At 45.6% G+C, this 19,209-nt stretch overlaps 1 protein-coding gene across 16 annotated transcripts; it reads left to right on the top strand.

The window, feature by feature from the left end:
* Positions 1–7,703: 7,703 nt before the first annotated feature.
* On the top strand, positions 7,704–17,931 carry LOC110472947 (putative G protein-coupled receptor 19). 16 transcript variants are annotated; one of them, XM_021535099.4, is made up of 5 exons: positions 7,704–8,110; positions 10,255–10,355; positions 14,589–14,775; positions 15,517–15,880; positions 16,437–17,931. In XM_021535099.4, exon 5 carries the CDS (start codon positions 16,472–16,474, stop codon positions 17,696–17,698), a length of 1,227 nt encoding a protein of 408 aa, XP_021390774.3. In that variant the 5' UTR covers positions 7,704–8,110; positions 10,255–10,355; positions 14,589–14,775; positions 15,517–15,880; positions 16,437–16,471; the 3' UTR covers positions 17,699–17,931. The 16 variants fall into 16 exon arrangements, with proteins under 16 accessions (XP_021390774.3, XP_085424305.1, XP_021390775.3 ...); XM_085568179.1 differs by having other exon boundaries at positions 10,162–10,355; XM_021535100.4 differs by lacking the exon at positions 14,589–14,775.
* The last annotated feature ends 1,278 nt before the right edge of the window (positions 17,932–19,209 follow it).

The following is a 19,209-nucleotide window of genomic DNA, read 5'->3' as shown; positions in this document are numbered from 1 at the left end:
AAATAAGTTTACTTTCTAGTGTCACATTAGGAATACTTGTGGCTGGAGCACCTCTCATATTCTCCCAGAAATACATTTCACAACATTCAATCCACCAACCAAACATTCAGCAAATGCCAAAAATTATTTAAGCGAGTTTCCAAATGTTGTGCTCGGCTTTCTGACACAGGAGTTGCTTGTTTTGCTAGCCAAGATTCACAGTGATGTGGCATTTATAAGCAGCCCATAAAAGGCTGATGGATAAGCATGATATGCCAATCAGCAGCACTATCAGGGTTTCTGGGAAAGCACCACTCAGGGGTGATTTATCAGTTGTCATAAGCAACCCTTTGATTTCTAGGGTTCTGCAAGAGCTGAGTCATCAGTTATTATCCCTGGAATAAGTTATTTATGTAAACAACTTCAGGATAAACCCTGATCTTTGTGTAACTCAACAGATGACTCCAGAGGAGGAGACTATCTCCCTCCTGAAGTCAGGGGGAGCCTTTTTAATGGTTTTAATGAGCTTGCCATCATCAGGCTCAAAGCAAACATACCTGCAGCACTTATTAGTGTGTGTTTTCCTTGTAAAGCCACTCAATTGCATTTTTTGGAGGGAAGAGATAGACCTGGTTTTCCAGCCATCAGCAACAACTAGCCTTCGCCTTGTGAACAAGGACAGCTGGAGCACATGGAATTCCCAAGCTCAATGCCAGATTTGCTCAACAGCTCCATCACAGCATAGGCAAGTGTCTTTGTATTTAAAAAGGCAGCATGAAAAAAGAAAGTACGTAAGATGAGAAAGTTATGGGGATCCCTTGCTCTCCTTCACCAAAGATGAGATAAGGCAAGGATTTTCTTAAAAATACCTGAAAATAGCCAATGCATTAAATGTGAACATGTAATAAGGTTTATGGGAATTTTTTTATACAGAATCTTGGTGATTATTCAAAAGAGTAATATTTCAGAATTTCAAGGAAGTCCTATTTGTTAATTTCCCTAGGCCAGGTGAGAAGCACGTTCTCTACTTGGCCTGATTGGGTGATAAGGGCTCAATTCACAGTTCTACCATTTCACTTCCTTTTGCTTCTTTTTCCCCAAGCATAAGACAGAGCTCATCAGAATTTCATCCAGATTTGGGCAATCTATTTTACCACTGCTCTTGTCAACATAGCAAGTCTCTCATTCTATATTCAGGAGGCACTTCAGCACCAGAGACCAATTACCTCTACTGCAAGGAAGGCTTGATCTCTTAAATGCTTAGTTCTTTTTTGGTTCACAGGGCAAAATTTCATGTAAATGTCTTAGCTGGGTGAAAAAGGCTGAGGACTAAGGGCTAATGTCTGACAGGATGTGGCAGGATGCCTTTATGTCTGCAGCAGGTCTGTGTGACACAAGAGACAGCTTTGGGGTAAGATTATGTGTTTAAATACCTGTCCTTCTGAGGTCCCTGCCTATGGCACTGAGCCAGGCTGACCCCTGAGCTGCTGTGCCAAGCTGGAGCACACACTCAGGGCTGGACATGACCCTGACCTGACCAAGGGCATGTAATGCAACAGCTAAAATCCAGCTTCTCTCACCCTCCACATCCCTGGGAAACCAGATATGCTGTTGGGAAGAGTATTTGCTTTTGCAGTGTGGCTGTAGAGCCAGTTTCCATCTCTGCAGCCCCTCAGGTGAAGCTGCTATAAGCTGTGGGGAATTTATCCTGCCTATTGATAAGCATGTTAAACTTCTGGTGGGGATAGTTGTCCCAAGGAGACCCATGGAAGCCTGCAGGTATCCAGGTTTCTTATCTGGAGGTAGGCAGATGAGAGCAATTCATAAAGTTGGGGTTTGGTGGGGGTTGTTTGGCTTTGCTTTAGTTTAAGGCAAACTCACATCCCTCATTATGCTCTATACAAGGCCTCCAAACTACACTGACCACATCTGTTCCATCCTGGGTTCTCTGGCCCTATCAGGAAAGTATAACAGATTTTGTTCTGCTGGGCAGGAGGTAGCCACCCCAACAATCAAACCAGTCATATTCAGTCAAGAGTGTTGTCTTGGTTTGGAAAGATAGGTGTCTGCTAAGGAAGGCAGGAGCCTCCCCTGAAATGAGAAACATAAACGCCCTCCCTCCTAATTGTTATAATTTTGGAAATTAAGGCACTCTCAGGCAAAGATATAGGAGCAGGAATAACAGTTCTTTATTATGGAAGAAAATAAAAATAAAATAAACAATGCAGTAATACAAAACAGCACTGAGAGAGTCAGAATACGACCTGACACCCTATGGGATCAGGGTGTTGGCAGCAGTGCAATTGAAATGGTGGCTGCAGCACTCCTGGAGTGGCAGATGTGGTTCTGTCGAAGCAGTGATCCTGTAGAAGGGTGTACAGAGCACCCTTCCTCTGAAGGTCCTGTGGTGGTGGAGATGGGCCTGGTCTTCCTCTGAGAATCCAGTGGAAAAGGCTGTCCTGGTGTCCCAAAATCCTAGATTATATCCAGTTAGGAATGCTTGGCTCCTCCCCCCTGGGCAGTGCATCTCACAATGGTCTGATGTAATTTTTATCAGCTGTGCAGAGACGATCACTGGCCCTTTAACAGCAGATGTCTCCCCTAGGGAGGGAGGATTGGTTTGTGGAAGAGATAAAGAAAACTGTCCAATTAACAGAAGATAACTGCCACACCTCTAACAGATGGCAAATAGAATACACACATTGCCTTGCAATCCAGGACAAGTATGTACAGGTTGAAATAGTAAATTGTGACTCTGTTTTCCTTAGCACTGGATTATCCATGTATCCATGCTTGTCATGGCTCCTTCTGATGCCATAGCTCCCTCCCTGTTTAGGATTCCCTGACTGGCATTGCCAGCAATCCTTTCTGTCCTCAGCCTCTTGACATGACTTTGACATCACCACATGACCACCATCACCACATGACATGATCACCACAACTCTCTCTGAATAACAGGCAAGGGATCAATGTCTCCAGGGAATAAGTTCCTCTTTAAAGTTGCTACAGATCTTACTGCTGCTTCACAATGAATGGTTTGACATCAGTCCTGCTCAGTTTCAAATGTAAGCAGTTAATTCAAGAGCACAGGAACTGTGGCAGCCTCAGCCACAGAGATCTGACTCATCCCAGCTGCTCTTACTTCATGTAGGTCATATGGAATGATATTCATCAGTATGCACAGTACAGTATATTCACTCCAAGGGCCAGTGACTCCTGCTTTTCATGCAATGCTTGGGGAGGAGGCAAAGTAAGCTGGTTCACAACAAGCTTTAATTGAACAGAAACCTAGATATCTCCCTACTTTCCCAAACACCATTGAGAGTGAGTCATATTTCCTGCAGGCAAGTTGCTATTTTCCACACAAAGCACATGCAAGGTGTTCCCAGAGCTTGTTATCCCAGAATTTCACTTTCTTTTTACATGTCTGTGCTCAGATCCCAGAAGGGCAAGGTCAGACCTTTGAGGGGTCTAAGCACAGCTAAGAAAAGATATGGTTTTAGCTCAGCTGTGGGGCATTTCTCACTACTCCCTGAACCACTGTTGGGATTTAAACAGGTGAAAACAACAAACAACAAAACAAAAAGCCCTGCTCTTGTGGGCTCCCCTTTAGTGGCACAATTCACACTGAGGGATCCTTGCTCATGCCTGAAACAAAACCAGGCTGAAATGCAGCGTTCTCAGAGAACCTGGAGTCGTTCATGCACTGGTCCAAGTTCTTGAGGCCCTGAGCCAAATTCAGCCCTAGGACAGCTAGTGGAGATGTGCTTAACTAGTAACAGACTGGGCTTTGCTATGGGGCTTCAGTAGGCAGCAGCCTCACTTCAACCCAGTGCAGATTCTCCTGATCAGACTTTGGCCCAGAGATGTTAAACAATGGATCCAGAACCACACCCCTGGGGCACCAACAGAGGTAGGAATTTAAGACAGACTTTTTCTGATGAAACGCAGAGCTGCCTCCAGCCACCCGGGGCTGGTGACCCTGGTTGTACCAAGCCCTAGAGCCTAAACCCCCTGAACAACAGGGAAAACTCAGCATGACAGAATATCCTGAGTTATCCTAAGAGGAAGGGACCCATAAGGACTATCAAGGCCAGATCAGAGTCCAGTCCTCTGCAAAAATGACAATAATTTCCCCCTGCCTGCCCCTGCAAACACAGACTCCACGTGGAGTTGCACCCCAGGGACTTACTCAGCCATAATGATCCCAATACACGGAAGGCACAACACTCCATACATTTTAATTTTCACCTATTATCTCTCATCCCTTCATAGGATTTATTGCTCTGCTCCCTCTCCCCAGAGCAAACTTTCTGGTGGTGAACTCTTTTGTCACTTGTCAAGCGTCAGCTGGGGTACTTGCCATCTTTGTCTGGGTTTGTCTCTGGATTCATTGGCAGGAATAAAAGCTTCCTTAATACCAGGAATGTGATAGGTATTAAAAAATAAATAAATAAATAAATATATATATATATATATATATATATATATATATATATAAATCTGAGATATACTTCCAGGATTGGTCAAAAACCCCACACAATAAAACCAGATCAATGCTGAATGAAAATTACTTTGCCCTGCAAAAGCAGTTCCAAAATAATCAACAGCAACAATGGCCCTGGCAAAAACTGACATTCAGATTTGGAATAACAGGAGCAGTTTGGGAATTTTATAAAGGCTTGACTGATTCAATAGTCACTGGAGAAGATAATGTAAAGCTCATGAAAGACTAGTATCACTAAATACTTCAAGCCCTCATCCCTATGTCTGTGGGGCAAGTAGGATAAAGTGAACCCCAAAATAACTGTCAGGGTTGTTTTCTTTCAAAACATGGTGCCTCTACAACAATCACAGGGAGGAAAACAGAAACAACAACAACAAAACCAAAACAAAAGAACACCCCAAACATAAAACCCAACTTGCTGGAAAAAAAGCCACCAAACTGAAAAACACTGTGTGAAACACCTAGTAATGAAGATAGTGTACAGCCAAGCTGCCATCACTATTGTCATTCTCTAACAGGGCAGAGGCATATTGTAGGTGTATTTAAAAAGTCACACTCCCAGCTCCTTTGTAAAATTATTAGTTTGTTTATAAAAATACTTTTCACTGGACCTCAGTACAAACTTTTCCCCAGGAGTTTTCCCAACCTCCAATGCACTGAGCTCAGATAATTTTCTGAAAGCAATATGTTTTATTAGTTTAGAGATTTCCATTCTATGCTGGGGTGCGTTTTAAGTTTTCCCCCAGTTATGGTTGCTCCCTTTCCCCCTCTTTTTGTAAAATGGTCCAGCCTCCCTTATCTTCCCCCCTCCGTCTGCCTGTCATTCCTCCCTCCACCCAGTTCATTGCATTCCTGCTGAGTTATCCCCCACAACCCCACCCCGGAGCCTGTCTGTCTCTCAGAGACCTCTCCCTTCCACCTAGAAAGTTCCATCCAGGGCCTCGAGTGATAGGCTGGTCTCCAGGGTCCCGTCCCTCCATCCTACCTCATTGGAAGTTTCCTCTGCGTGTCACCCCTGTTACCACACCCAGGTGTTATCCCATTGGTTGGCTGCTGTTTCCTCCCCTTGTTACTGTAGCTATCATGCTGGCATGGTAGTGTGGAGGAAGGTTTTAGAAAGGCCTTGGGAATGGTAAACTGAGGAAAAGGATGCATTCATGTATGCTCCATTGTTTTAGAAAGGCTTTGGGAATGAGAGACTGAGGGAAAAGATACATTTATGTATGCTCCACTGTTTCGGGAAAGTCCCACTTCAGCATTCCTCTGTAGACCCCCTTCTCCCCACCCCTGAGCAGTTCCATTGGACCTGGCCCCTGGGGTGGTTCTGATGTGCTTTAGCTGGACAGTATCCCCATTGTTTAGACCTTATATCTTAATTTTGCTGTATGAAACTGTATCTGGGCAATAGCCCAGGGCCTTGGGTCCCTGCAACCGTTCAGGCAATACAATCTCTCTGGACAAGCATACCATTGGTCTCTCTTGGTCTCTTTATCTCGAATCCTAGCAGCAACCGAGGCAACGCCGGAGCTCGGACCGTGCTAACCCAGACGCTGCCTGGTGAGCCCAGGGCAGTGGGACCGCGGAAAACCCCGGCCCCCAGAGGGGACAGCTAGCCCGAGGGTCCCGGGGGGCCGGGGAGGGACGGAGGACGTCAGCGAGGAACCCCCAAAAGCAACAAGTGGCGCTCCAAAGTGAAGCAACAGTTACCACCCTCTTTAACAAGCAGGGCACACGGTGCTCATTGCCTTTTGGTGCTTATCTTTCTTTGAGCCAATAAACTCAGAACACAGATACCCCCAGAAGGACGGCTCCTTGCTTTTGTCAGAGTCGCTCTGCATGTCTTTCAGTCTGGTGGCTTCGTCTTCCCACGGGCCATACCTCGTGCCCCCAGCAGCACATGAAAATGGCCTTTGCCGCAGTGCCAAAGGTACTGGGATAGCTGAGACTTGAGAAGCTAGTCATAGTCCTGGTAGCTCAGTGGTAGAATTCCTGCCTGCCATGTGGGTACCCTGGGTTAAATCCCTGGCCAAGGCACTAGTGCTAGCTGAGACTTGGGAAGGCACAGTGACATTTGTTCATTCTCTCCTCAATTTCACATCAAATTCTGCAGTCAGACCATCCTTCGGCAAAGAACTCCAGGTGGTTGCGCCCACACTTTGAGGAACTCCCCTCTAAACCCCTCCTTCATGTTCTGAGCCAGGTCCCTTCATCTGATGCTCCCTTCCAAACTCTTCCACTGGAAGATGAACAGACAATTCTTGTTGACACTCTCCATGTCATTAAGTCAAAAAATCTGCCCACACCTTACCTATTTCTAGTCTAGTCTATTATTCTATATTTCTGACTTGATTCCTGGGGTGCCCACTCCACTGTTAGTAGTGTATCTTAAAAGTGTAAAATATAGGAAATTTAACTATACCACTACAATTAATGGGAAAAAAACCACAGTGATTATTTCTTCCTTGGCAGTATTTTTCAATAAAAAGCTGTATTTTTTCTCCACTAAAAGTATTTAGTAAAAACAATTATAAAAATATATTTGGAGTTCTCCACTGAAAAATGAGGGAAAACAAAGGAGAATACCTAACCTTTATTGGTTCTGTTTACCAATGCATTTCAAGTCAGAAATCCTGAAATAATAGAAATCCATACTCCAAACAAATTTCTTGTTTAGTTCACAGGTAGAAAGTTTGTCAGGACTAAAATGATCCCTTCCTTCCTCAAACTTGCAGTGTAATACAATTTACGGAGCCGTTGTAATTCTGCAGGAAAAATGTTTGTGAGAAAAGACTGATTAAGATTCGGGGGGGGACAGGGGAGGGGGATTGTTATTATTCCAACTTGCTTAATAAAGTGTACGTGATAGAGAACATAAGGAAATTGTGCCAGTGCCATTCCCCAGAAATAAAAAAGGTGCCGAATTTTAAATCGGGGCCAAAGCAGGGGAATGGACCAGGCTGTCTGAGTTTCACTACCCACATGGGAATAAAAAAAAAAAAGAAAGAAGGCACAGATTCCCAGAGGAAACTGGTTAAATATTCTCTCCACCTCCCTCCTCTTATTCATTCGCTTCTTTCATTTCAATCGCGGGGTCCCATGGCGACTATCGTGGGAGAAAAGCATCCTCTCCAGCCGCCGCTCTCGCCATGGCAACCAGCACGTCAGCGCCGGCATCTGGGCCCCGCCATGGGCGGGGGGCGGCCCAGCCCTGGGGCCTCCCGGTGTCCCCCCGGTGTCCCCCCGGTGTCCCCCCGGTGTCCCCCGGTGCGGCCGCCCCGCCGCTCCCGGAGCTGTCCGTGGTGCTGATGGCCCCGACGGGGCGGGAGGCGCGCCCAGGACCTGCCGGGGGGCGGCCGCATGATCCGCATCCCACATGACACGGAAAGGAGCTGGGCAGCGGCCACCCCTGCGAAACGTCATTTTTTCCTCCGATGCAAAAGAGGGGTGGAACACCCCGTCCTTCCCCTCCGGTGGCTTTGCGAACAGCCGGGCAGAGGCAGCTGCAGCCCTGGAGGTACCTCATGGTTCCCAGTATGACCGGGACCTTCCCAGACGTGGCTTCACCTGGGATAACCATCAGAGCAAAGAGGAGACCAGTGCCTCTGGGATTATGTTTTGGAGCAGGTATGTGGATGCATGGGGCTGTGCTGAAGCTGTAGCTAAAGGGGTAATTCTCCCTGCGGAGGCAAACAACATGATCTTTCCCAGTAATTTATCTTATGTGTATTTACTTAAGTGCATTTAAATCACCTGGGGATTAGCCAGGAGAACTCATTTCTCAGGAGAAAATGTTCTGTGGGGCTTGAATTTTAAACTTATTCTGCTGAAAGCAGGGGGTGTGTGTATAATTACTGCAGAATAACTACCTATATTTTCTGGACAAATCTACATTCTCTCTATCTATATTAATTATCTTTCAATTATGTTACTTATTTGTTTGAAACAATCTCCTGACATGAGTTCAGTGAAAACAGAAAATTACTTTGCAGCAATGGAGCAGACCGATCTGTTAATCTGGTTTTATCTGTCTCTAAACACGTTCAAGCAGCTTCTTCCTTCCTCACATTATTGCTATGGAACAGTAGCTTTTGTATTTTTCAGTCATTAATTTGGAAACACCCTTTCTGAAAGCGCTGTCTCCCTTTTTCCATATGGGTGCCTTGGTGCAGCTACTCAGGGGAACCCCACAGGCAGAGCAATCTTCGTTTATCCATAACCAGCACAGGCAAGAGGGCTGTTCTGGTTTAGCTAATTCAGGCACAGACTCTCTAAGAATGCATAGCAATATTTCTCATTTATCCAGCTGGCTTACAGCATGTCAAACAGTATGTTGGCCCCACAGAGTAACGGAAAAATAAAGCTGCCTTCTGCTTTCAAAAGGCCATTTGTGTGTATGAGGCAGGATTCATAGCCAGTTCTTTCTGGCAAAGGTTCTCAGATGTGGTTCTTGAAGGTTTGTTGTTAAAGTCACTCTTAAACAAGTGGCTTGGTTCACAGAAAAACTGGTTGCCAACCTAGAGGCATCCTTGAAAGCTTATTTTAGCAACTAAATATGGAAAATTTTTTGAAACTTGATTATGAGTAAGCTTGATTTCTGATTTATTTTAAGCATTCTGCTCTCAGATGAGTCAGTAAGGGGAGGAATCTCTATACCTTAGACGCATTTGGGGAGCTGTGCTCTTTGTCTCAAAGTAAGAGCTTGCAGAATCACCCTCCCCCGCAGCTCTCCTGTGAGGTTTCTGTTTGCAGAGCTGTGCAGTGCAATTCCCACAGCTGGGTCACACCATATGACCTCCAACTGCATTTTCCTTTGCAGCCCCACCGGACTCCCTCTCTCAGGTGTTTAACAGAGGGCAATTTCAGTCAGACAATGCAGAACAAACCCCAACATCCTCAGGTGGAGTCAGCTCACCCTCCCTACCAGTTCTCCCAACACCAAAACATGATGCAGCCCTTGTGTGTTTGGGATTTCTACATTCCAGCAGCTTCTGTCTTTCCCTAGACTTCCCCTTTGGCAGGTAGCAAACACAGTTCTTGCAACTGGCACCCCATCCATGAAGGCATCTCCAGATCAAGGGCTATCAGCAGGCTGATACCTTGCCTCAGAGGCTTCTCCTGGACTGCTTTTATCCTCCCTGAGCCTTGCCCAGCAGAGGGACTCCCTTCCCACAATCATCTCCACATCAGGAATTTCCAAACCAGCTTCAGGCTGTGCATGACCATCAGCCCTCCCGGCTTCTCCAGCCCAGCTGGTGTAGGAAGACTGAAATGCTCTCACTAATGGCTGTATCGTCAGGCAGAGGCCCGCCTGAGTGTTGTTCTACTTCTTGTACAGGTCTGCTCCCCTTATTCCTATCACGTAAGTCCTCCTGGAAGCACCTCAGGCATCTCTGATTATAAACCACCACTGCCACCCCACTCTCTGTCACTGTGTCTGACACAGGGACCTGTGCCCTATGAGCACCAGTTCCATGTTACCAAGAAGGGTCAAGAGCCCTGTGACAGGAATTCTCACATCCCAGCACAAATGTTCACACCAGTGCAAAAGTCTTGTTTCCTCATGAACATCTTGTGTGACGAGAAAGGCATTTTCACAAGACTTCCTGTCAATAATTCCTTTCTATGTAACCTTTCCACACAAACCCTACAGTAAGAAAAAAAAAAAAATTCCTCAGGTTCTCCTAGGGGGAAGACTTTTGCTCCCTGCTGGTGAGAGGGTGAGCTGAGCTGCCCAAGACTTCCCTGCAGCTGCTGCATTTTCCCTGCAGGGGAGAGGGTGAGAATTTCCAAGAGATGGGCAGAGAAACCAGCCAGGCATGAGAGTCACCACTGCTTATCTCTCAACACCCACCATGGCAAAGCAGTCCTGGTAAGTGCAGTGTTCCTCACTTTAAGCAGAAGAATGTGCTGTGCTGTGGGTATGGTCTGGTGTTGCTAAAAAATAATGCAGGCACGTGGGTGAGAGCATCTATATTTTTACCTCTGAATCACAGAAGGGTACAGGCTAGTCATGCCCAAGGACACACTCAACCCCCATTAGGGAGGACGAAAAGCCTCCAAAGTTGTATTTCAAGCTTCTCTACACTTTTCTTGGATGATTCTAGTAGGTGGAAGCTGTTGTGACAGCAGAGTTGGAAATTAGGTCAGTCCTTCTTCTGCTTGCTCCCACTTTTTCATTTCCCCACAGTCACACTGGGCACATATCAGGGTTCTGCCACCATTTTTACATATATGTTTTTTAGACATTTAGGGCAAATTTGGAGTTTTGCATACTAATCTCAGCAGTGGGAGGATAAAATAAAGCCCTGAAACACTTAAACCTGAGGGGTTATCCTATGGGAGGAAGAATTACATCTCTAAGAGACTTCCAACCATTGTGTACCTGTTTTTAAATTGTGTGGTACCCTCTGAGGAGGTGAGGGTGTCTATCTGGGTAACACTGAGCACAGATATGGCTCGTATTTTACCACTGCCTGTACCCAGACCAGAGCATGATGTTGAGTGTCTATCTGCAGTTACAGTAAGGGCTCCTTCTCAGTGTCAACAGAGAATAGACATCTCAAGGTTTAGGTGCATGAATAATTACTGGGTTTTGGCGACTTACCCCAGGTTAATGGACCCACAGTAACTTCCTCTAGGTCAGTCTTAACCCCAGGAAATACATGAGAAAAATCACTGCCTCCAGATGCAGGGAAAAGCCATTGCTCTCAGAGAATTTAAAACCACAATGAACTTCAGGAGATGGCAACTTAAGGAGACTCAGCCAAAATGCAGGAACACACTTCACCTCAAGAGATTTTCAGGCCTTGATTTTCAGAAGAGCTGCCCAGAGAACAAAAATGCCTTTGTAAGAGGAGCAGGGCAAAGAGCTGAGGATTTCTATGAGCACCAGAGCAGAGAAAAGGACTGGCAGGGAAACTGTGTGCTTACAGAAGCATATGCATTCGCATTCCTCCACTGGAAGCAGGAGGACTAAATGGCCTCAATATGCACAATAGTCATCTCTGTACATCAAGGGACAGAGAGAGACTAAAACACCGCACTATTCTACCAAGGGATTTCTACACTGGCACATTGCACACACAGGGCAGTTCAACTGAATTTAGGCAGGGTGGATGTCATTTTCTAGCATCTTGCAGCCAGACAAAAGCCCCACTCCCGCATTCTGATTCAATTTGCTCATACTCCTAATGTTGATTACACTCAGTTAAATGAAGCATTTCTCTTGCAGCCTGGCAGCTCATCCCAAGATACTCTCCAGAGAGGGAAGTTTATGGACTAAATGACCAGCTTAGTGCTTTTGAAATAAATTTGCTGGGCCAATGCTTGTCTAGTCTTTTGCAGCTATGATACAGAGAGGTAAAAAATGTTGAATAAAAAAGCCTCTCTGCTAGTGCTTAAGTAGTGTACAATGATCTGCCTATTTAGCTGTATTTCTAATATTGAAAACAAAATACTTTTTCTTTTGATGAAACATCTTAAAAATCCCATTTACTGCATTCTTTTTTGAATCTTATTAGGTTTTGCTCTAATGGGCGCTGCATTTTTAGGACAGTGAACATGCAAACACACAGTGACTATGCCATATGGGATTTGTGCAGTAGCCAAGTGTATGTGGCAGTGATTTCATGAAATTTTTGTGGCTCAAATAGTTAATCTCTAAGTAGCAGATCTGTTATGGAGAGCTATCGGCTCAAAATTGAGCTATTTGATTTCCAAACTGCAAATTAAGGTCAGTGAAATGGAACTGTGGCACCAGGAAATCCCTCTTCAATGATTGTGAGTCATTTTACATGTTCTTTCTTTTCCAAAGATAATGCACGAGTGGCCCAGATTGAAAAGCAAGATGTATTCTATTTGCCATCTCTATGGCAGTTGTCTTGTGCTAAGTGGGCAGTTTTTCCTTATCTCTTCCACAACCAATCCTCCCTCTGGGGAGACATCTGCTGATAATGGGCTATTGAACGTCACTGCATGACTTGTAAGAACTGTAACATCCCATCGCAAGATGCTCCACCCAGAAGGAGGAGCCAAGCATTCATACCTGCATTTAGTCTTGAGATTGTAGCCCACCCACACATCTTTTCCCAGATTTTCTGCACTATATTTTCCCAGAACAGCTGCCTCTTCCACTGCCTCTTCAGTGTCACACCTGACACTCCAGGAGGACTGCAGCCATAATTCCCAATTGGACTGCTGCCAACCACCCTCTCAAACAAGGTGTCAGGTTGTATTCTGACTCTCTTAGTGTTGTTTTGGGTCACTGAATTGTTTCTTTTATATTTTTATTTTCTTCCCTAATAAAGAACTGTTATTCCTTCTCCCATATTTTTGCCTGAGAGCCCCCTTTAATTACAAATTTATAACAGTTCAGAAGGAAGGGGTCTACATTTTTTTCCATTTCAGGAGAGGCTCCTGCCTTCCTTAGCAGACACCTGTCTTTCCAAACCTAGACAATGAAGAAGTAGGTTTTTAAACACAAATACAGAAAGGCCTTATACCAATTTTAAAAGGATTCCCACTCTAAAATGCTTGAAAGACAAAGTGAGATTTTTGGCACTGCTGAATCCATGCAGACTCGCAATTACTGGAAAGCAGTCATTCAGGTCAGTATTATATTGATTTACAGGAAAAATAATATAAGCATTTTTGTGAACTAAAAATGTAATTAGGCCTCGCCTACTTGCTATACATAATTTTTACTTGTTGTGCTTCTAAATTTTTGCTTATGGACCTTTAGGGCAGAGGGAGTTGACAGAACTAATCACTGTTTTTTATGGATCTGATATTTGCAAGTTGAAGGGTTCACCAACACTTAAACCGTATTTCGGCAAACAATGTAGCTAATATAGACATGGGAATTGGGGATAAATAATGTAGCAAGCCATGATATCTCCAATTATTTGCATCTCAGATCATAAAGAGTTGTGCCTATGCTGAGCTTTTTATGATCCTGTTTCCTTCTGGAGCATTACTCATAATGCAAAAGTTCAAGTCTCCAGTATAAAAAACAAACTCATAAAAACCAGAATTTCTCACTGAAGAAAAATATATGCTGGGCCATAGACACTCAGGTTCTTAGTACTAAATCAGGGCATGATCCTGATCTCAGCGCCACTTAAGGAAAATAGGCTTGAATAGAGATAATTTAAAATAAAATAAATTAATTTCTGGTCCATTTGAAGAAAAAATTACCTATGACTAAGAATGCAGGAATGTCAGAGTACAGTGGTTAGTCAGATTGCATTTTACTTTTTTGAAAAATAAAACAAGTAATTGCTGTACAACCAGTGAAATAATAGGCTCAAGTTAGTTAAACTACCTATAATTGCAACTATATTTTCACCTGTGCCTCATGGGCAGTGGGCTAAATGACCTGGGAGTTTTCCAATGAAGAATCAAAAAATTCAGCACCTCTGGTGGGTGCCTCTCCTGTTTCACTGACAGTGAGGAAAGCAGCAGCACACAAGAATCATCTCTGCATGGACAGCCCTTCCTACTCCTGTGTTGCTTCCTCTGCCAGGAAAGCACTGACACATGGCAGCTGGATTCATCTCCTGGAATCCTCCTTCCTTTGGACACCACTGCTTGCTCTCCACTGAGGTCACATGCTGCTCTCTGCCCAGGGCTGCTCAATTCCTGTCTTCTCCAAAGTGTGTTTGCAGGTAACCCAAGCTCTCCCAGGAACAGTGGCTGGGCTGACTCTTAGACAGATGCATTAGAAAAAAAGCCAAAAAGTACTATCTAGGCACTACAGCCCTGTAACTGTCTTGGGGTTTATCCACCTGCAAAACTAAATGTGTCAGATCTGAGCAGACACAGAGAGAAGATTTGGCTCACAAGGAGAAATATCACAAGAACAGTGTTAGCAACTCTGCCTATTTTAACACCTCTAGAAAGGCCATTCCATTCTTGTACCAGACTTCCACTGCTCTTCAGTACTGGTCAAGACATTTTATCTATGAGGCTTAATTTGTACAGCTGGCTATTTTTAGATGGTACATACTTCTGCATGGCAAGAAGGGAAATTAAGGAAGAAAATTTTCCCATAATATTCCTTTTGATCTAGTTAATAGCCTCCATGTGTATTATTTTATTACAGATAATTCTAACAGGTAATTTAGCAGGTTGTACTGACAGTGCATCCTGCCACTCTGCCAGACACAGCAGCCCAAATGCCCTGCCAACTGCTGGTGAAAGCAGAATTTCTTCAGGGGGGATGATCCATCCAAAGGAGGGTGAGGAAAGACAAGCAAGAGCCTTCTGAGAAATCAGGAATCATCTGCCAGGTAAAGCCACTAAGAAAACAAAGAGGGAAGGCAACCAAGGATGTAGGGGAAGGCAAGGCCACGCTAGGCAGCACCCACAGCCCTCCAGCAGAGGAGGGGACAAGGGGCAATGTATGACCTGCTGACAGTGCCCCCTCACATAACGCAAACATTAAATACAGGCGCTAAAAAGCTAGAGGGGGAAAAAAATCTTCTATAACCACGCCAAGAAATTGTTGCTTCTTTTCTTCTTCCACATCTGCACTGCATTATTGAAGGAGACATGCAAAGCAGCACAAGGGGCAAGATCCCAAATTCATCCTGTGTCTCTGCGCTTTCAGGCTTCACTCTGAGTAGAAAGACAAGGAGAAAATAGTAAGTGGTAGGTGCAGAGCCAGAGTAGGCACAGCAAAAAGCATCAGTGAAACATTGGGAAAAGACCATCCAAAGGCAAACCTGGAAATCTGGATCACTTGGAAAGCTGAGGAGGATGGTGGTGGCTTTTTGAGCTTGTTCATTTGGCTTCCCAGGTGAACTTTTTGATCTTCCGGTCATTAACTGAATCCCGAATTATCTTGCACAGTATCAAGCTCTGGAGTTCAGCATTCTCATAGTAGACCCATAGAAAAGGTTTTGTATGTCTAGTGAATAAACGGCTTTGCATGTCAAGATGATGACTGAAAGGACATCAGACTGAAGCAGGGTGTTTGAATATGTATTGTCACTAAAATGAGCTATTTTCCCATTTTATCCCTGTGACAGGCTAAGACCAACTCAACCATCTGGCTAAACTCAACACTGGAAACTATCTAGCAGTATAGACATAGAACAGGAGCCAAACCCATCACAATTTGTGGTGTGTCTGCCAGAAGGGTGCAGGAGAACAATTTCACAGAGGTAACACCCTCAGACAAACTGTAATTCACAGATAGTGACGTTTGGTAGAAATTTTTGGTGTCACCAGTTGGGGACATTGTTACTCCATGGACAAGAACGACGGCCCAAAGTGCACACCCCAAAGGCCTCTCACTGAAAGACTACCAGAAATTCAGCTCACTTCATCCATAAGGGTCTAAGAATCACTCAAGATCAAAACAGTCATTCTTCCAGAGGTGTGGGGCTGATGGTGAGTATGCTCAATCCCAGGAAGTCTCCTTGGGCAGCACCCCTGCCCCAAGGGAAGGGCTTCCCACCACAGACATCCTGCTCTAAGGAAAATCCCACAAAAAAGGAGGCTATAACCTGGTCTGGTCAGGGCCTGTGGACATACATGGTAATGGTCCAGAAATTTCTCTGTGCTGAGTCCTCTTATTACCTGGGGACCTTCTGTGTTGGCCAAGGGGTCCTGCCCTTCTTGTTCCCCCCACGAAGGCAGAGTTGGGGTCATGGTGCACACGGCGCAGATATGGAGTGGGGCTGTGAGGAAAAAAGTGAAAGGATGTGACAGGGCATGAAAGGCTGGCAGCCACCTCAAACCAGCCAGGGAATGGGGTGGGACCCCCTGACACAGCTTGTTGTACCACCAGCTACAGTGGAACCCAAAAGCTGTATTTCAGTGTTAGCCCAGAAATACAGAAGCTACAGTATATATTTCTATTACAGAGAATATTCTTTTGTAGGTTAAAATGGGCTTCTCATACACAGCTGTTCAAGAGAACCTTTTCTCTCCTTTCTGTCTGCAGCCTGAGCAAAAGATGTAGCCGAGTTTTCTCACAGCATGGATAACAGCAGTGGTCCTGTTCTCCTTACCTTGCTCCTGCTGCAGAACATGAGCAGCCCCAAAGCCTCCTCCCCTCCTGCTGGCTACGACATGGCAGAACCTCCAGCCCTGGGAGCCGGCCCCAGCAGGAACCACTCTCTGGTAGAATATGGGCTGAGGCCCGGGGAAATCGCAGCTGCCAGCGTGGCTTGGGGAGTGCTGTGGCTGATCTCTGTCTTGGGAAACTTCCTCGTTTGCTTAGTGATTCACAGGAGCAGGAGGACGCAGTCCACCACCAACTACTTTGTAGTGTCCATGGCCTGTGCTGACCTCATAAGCAGTATGGGGAGTGCACCCTTCCTGCTGCTGCAGCTGAGCTCCGGGCGGTGGATGCTGGGCAGCGGGGTGTGCCGGCTGGTCAGGTACATCCAGTACCTCACACCTGGGGTCCAGATCTACGTGCTCCTCGCCATCAGTGTGGATCGATTCTACACCATTGTCTACCCCCTGAGCTTCAAAGTGTCCAGGGGGAAAGCCAAAAAAATGATTTTGGCCTCCTGGCTCTGTGGTGCTCTGTTTGCATCACCGGCCTGCTTCTTCTATGGCTCTAGCAACAACCACCACTGCAACTTTTTCCTTCCCAGTTCTTGGCAAGGATCTGCTTACAGTATCATCCATCTCCTCTTGGTATTTATGATCCCATCCCTCTTCATTATAATTTTTTACCAGAAAGTCATTAAGTACATTTGGAGAATAGGCACAGATGGAATGACTGTCAGGAGAACAACAAATATTGTTCCAAGAACAAAAGTGAAAACCATCAAGATGTTCTTAATGTTAAACTTGATGTTTCTCTCATCCTGGCTGCCTTTCTTCATGGCACAGTTGTGGCACCCACAGGAAACAGATTACAGAAAGAGTTCCTTGCTTTTCCTGGCCATCACCTCAATCTCTTTCAGTTCCTCATCCTCTAAGCCAACACTCTATTCCATCTATAATGCGAACTTCAGAAGAGGGATGAAAGAAACTTTTTGCATGTCTGCCATGAAATGCTACAGAAGCAATGCATACACCATCACCACCAGTTCCAGGATAGCAAAAAAAAATCATGTTGGTATTGCAGATATTCCAGCTACAGCCAAAAGTGTCACCAAAGACTCCACCTATGATGCTTTTAACAGAGAAGCCAAGGAAAGAAAGCTTGCCTGGCCTATTCCATCCAATCCCCCAAATACTTTTGTCTAGTGGGCTGCATTGTTTCTAAAAGTTACTCTGTACCCCAAGAAGAAGGAGTTTTCTCTCCTTTGCATCCAATGTATAGCTACATATTTTTAACCTAGGTTTTTCTGGGGTGGGGGGAGAGGGGGCAGAAAAGAGATGTTTTATTTTATTAAATGCCTTGGGTTTGAAAGACTGCTTGTTTTAATCCTTTTACAGGATGGTCCACGGTGCATAAAAGCCTAAATCACTCAAAGTCATCTAGGCTTCCTTCCACTAATTCCTGCAAATACAGTTGCACTGGGGTTGTCCATCCTGTTGAGATCCCACAGGTAAGATGTTCATATGGGAGCCCTGTTGGCTTCAGCCTAAGCCCACTGGCCTCATCAGTGACAAAATTCCCACTGGCCCAGGAAGATCAGCATTGGGCCAGCACTGGATGCTTCTGCATCTTTGTCCTAGTGCCTCTCTGGAGGTCTCGTGGTCTAAGCTGCCCAGGAAAAGTCCCCTTCTTGGTCTCACCTTCCCCAGTCTCTGAAGTTGCTTCTAGCCCCAGCTGGTGCACCCACCCAGAGGCGGGCACAGCCAGGAAGAAGATCTGCTGAGAAAAAGGGGCCATGTGCCAGGCACCCAGGGCCTCCTCACCTCTGAAACTGGCTGCGTGTCCTGCTCTGCGCTCCCTCTGCTGAGGCAGGGCTGTGGCACCTAAAGCACAGAGTGGCCCTTTCCAAACAGGAGCAGGAACACAAGCTCTGTAGTTCCACACTGGCTTGGCCTCTGCACTTCCACTTTTTGGGCATGTTTGAATAGGTCCCTAAAAGGTGTGGCAGTGGACACGACCTGCAAGGGACCTCTGGCTGCAGGTGGATCCGACTCCTGCTGCTCTTTCTCTGCCAGCAGACCAAGAAAACAACTCAATGGGAATGGCTGGGTCTTCAGTCCTGCTGGGATGGGAAATGACGGTGGAGACCAGGGGGAGAGGCAGGAGCTTTTTTGCAGGCCCCTGTCCCCCCAGCATTAACAAGCTCCCGGGAAACAGGCACTGTGCATGAGGGAAATGGGTGTGTGGGTTTGTACACCTTGGGTCCTGCCTCTTGAAGGATGTGCTCTGGAGGCAAACTGCACTTCTTCCCTAGGGGAGGTAGGTCCACTTGTATCACTAGGATGAAGTAACAACATGGTTAGGTCCCAGAAGGTCTAGTTCAGTACTAGCTCAGAAATACAGAGGTGCCTTGAGCATCCAGACAGGAAAAACCTAATCTAAGAAGCAGATGGATTATTGATTGTGTTATAGTTCAGGGGTGGAGTAGTCAGAAATGAGAGAACATGTGCTGAACTCTTACCACATGTGATGACTGCTTTGTGCTGTTTGGAAACCACGAGGTTCCCCAAGCTCAGCTATGATCCATCTGACAGAGAGATGGCTGGCAGCTCACAGACCCCTCCTGTCCTTTCAACCCCTTTTCTTGCCTCATGCTCACCAATTTGCTGATGTTCTCTACCCATGAAGGCTGTGTGTGGTCAGTGCACATGCAGGG

The sequence above is a fragment of the Lonchura striata genome, chromosome 1A (assembly GCF_050655825.1).
Source record: "Lonchura striata isolate lonStrDom1 chromosome 1A, ASM5065582v1, whole genome shotgun sequence".
NCBI lineage: Eukaryota > Metazoa > Chordata > Aves > Passeriformes > Estrildidae > Lonchura > Lonchura striata.
Note: the sequence above shows the minus strand (reverse complement) of the source record. Positions and strands in the feature narration are given on the sequence as shown.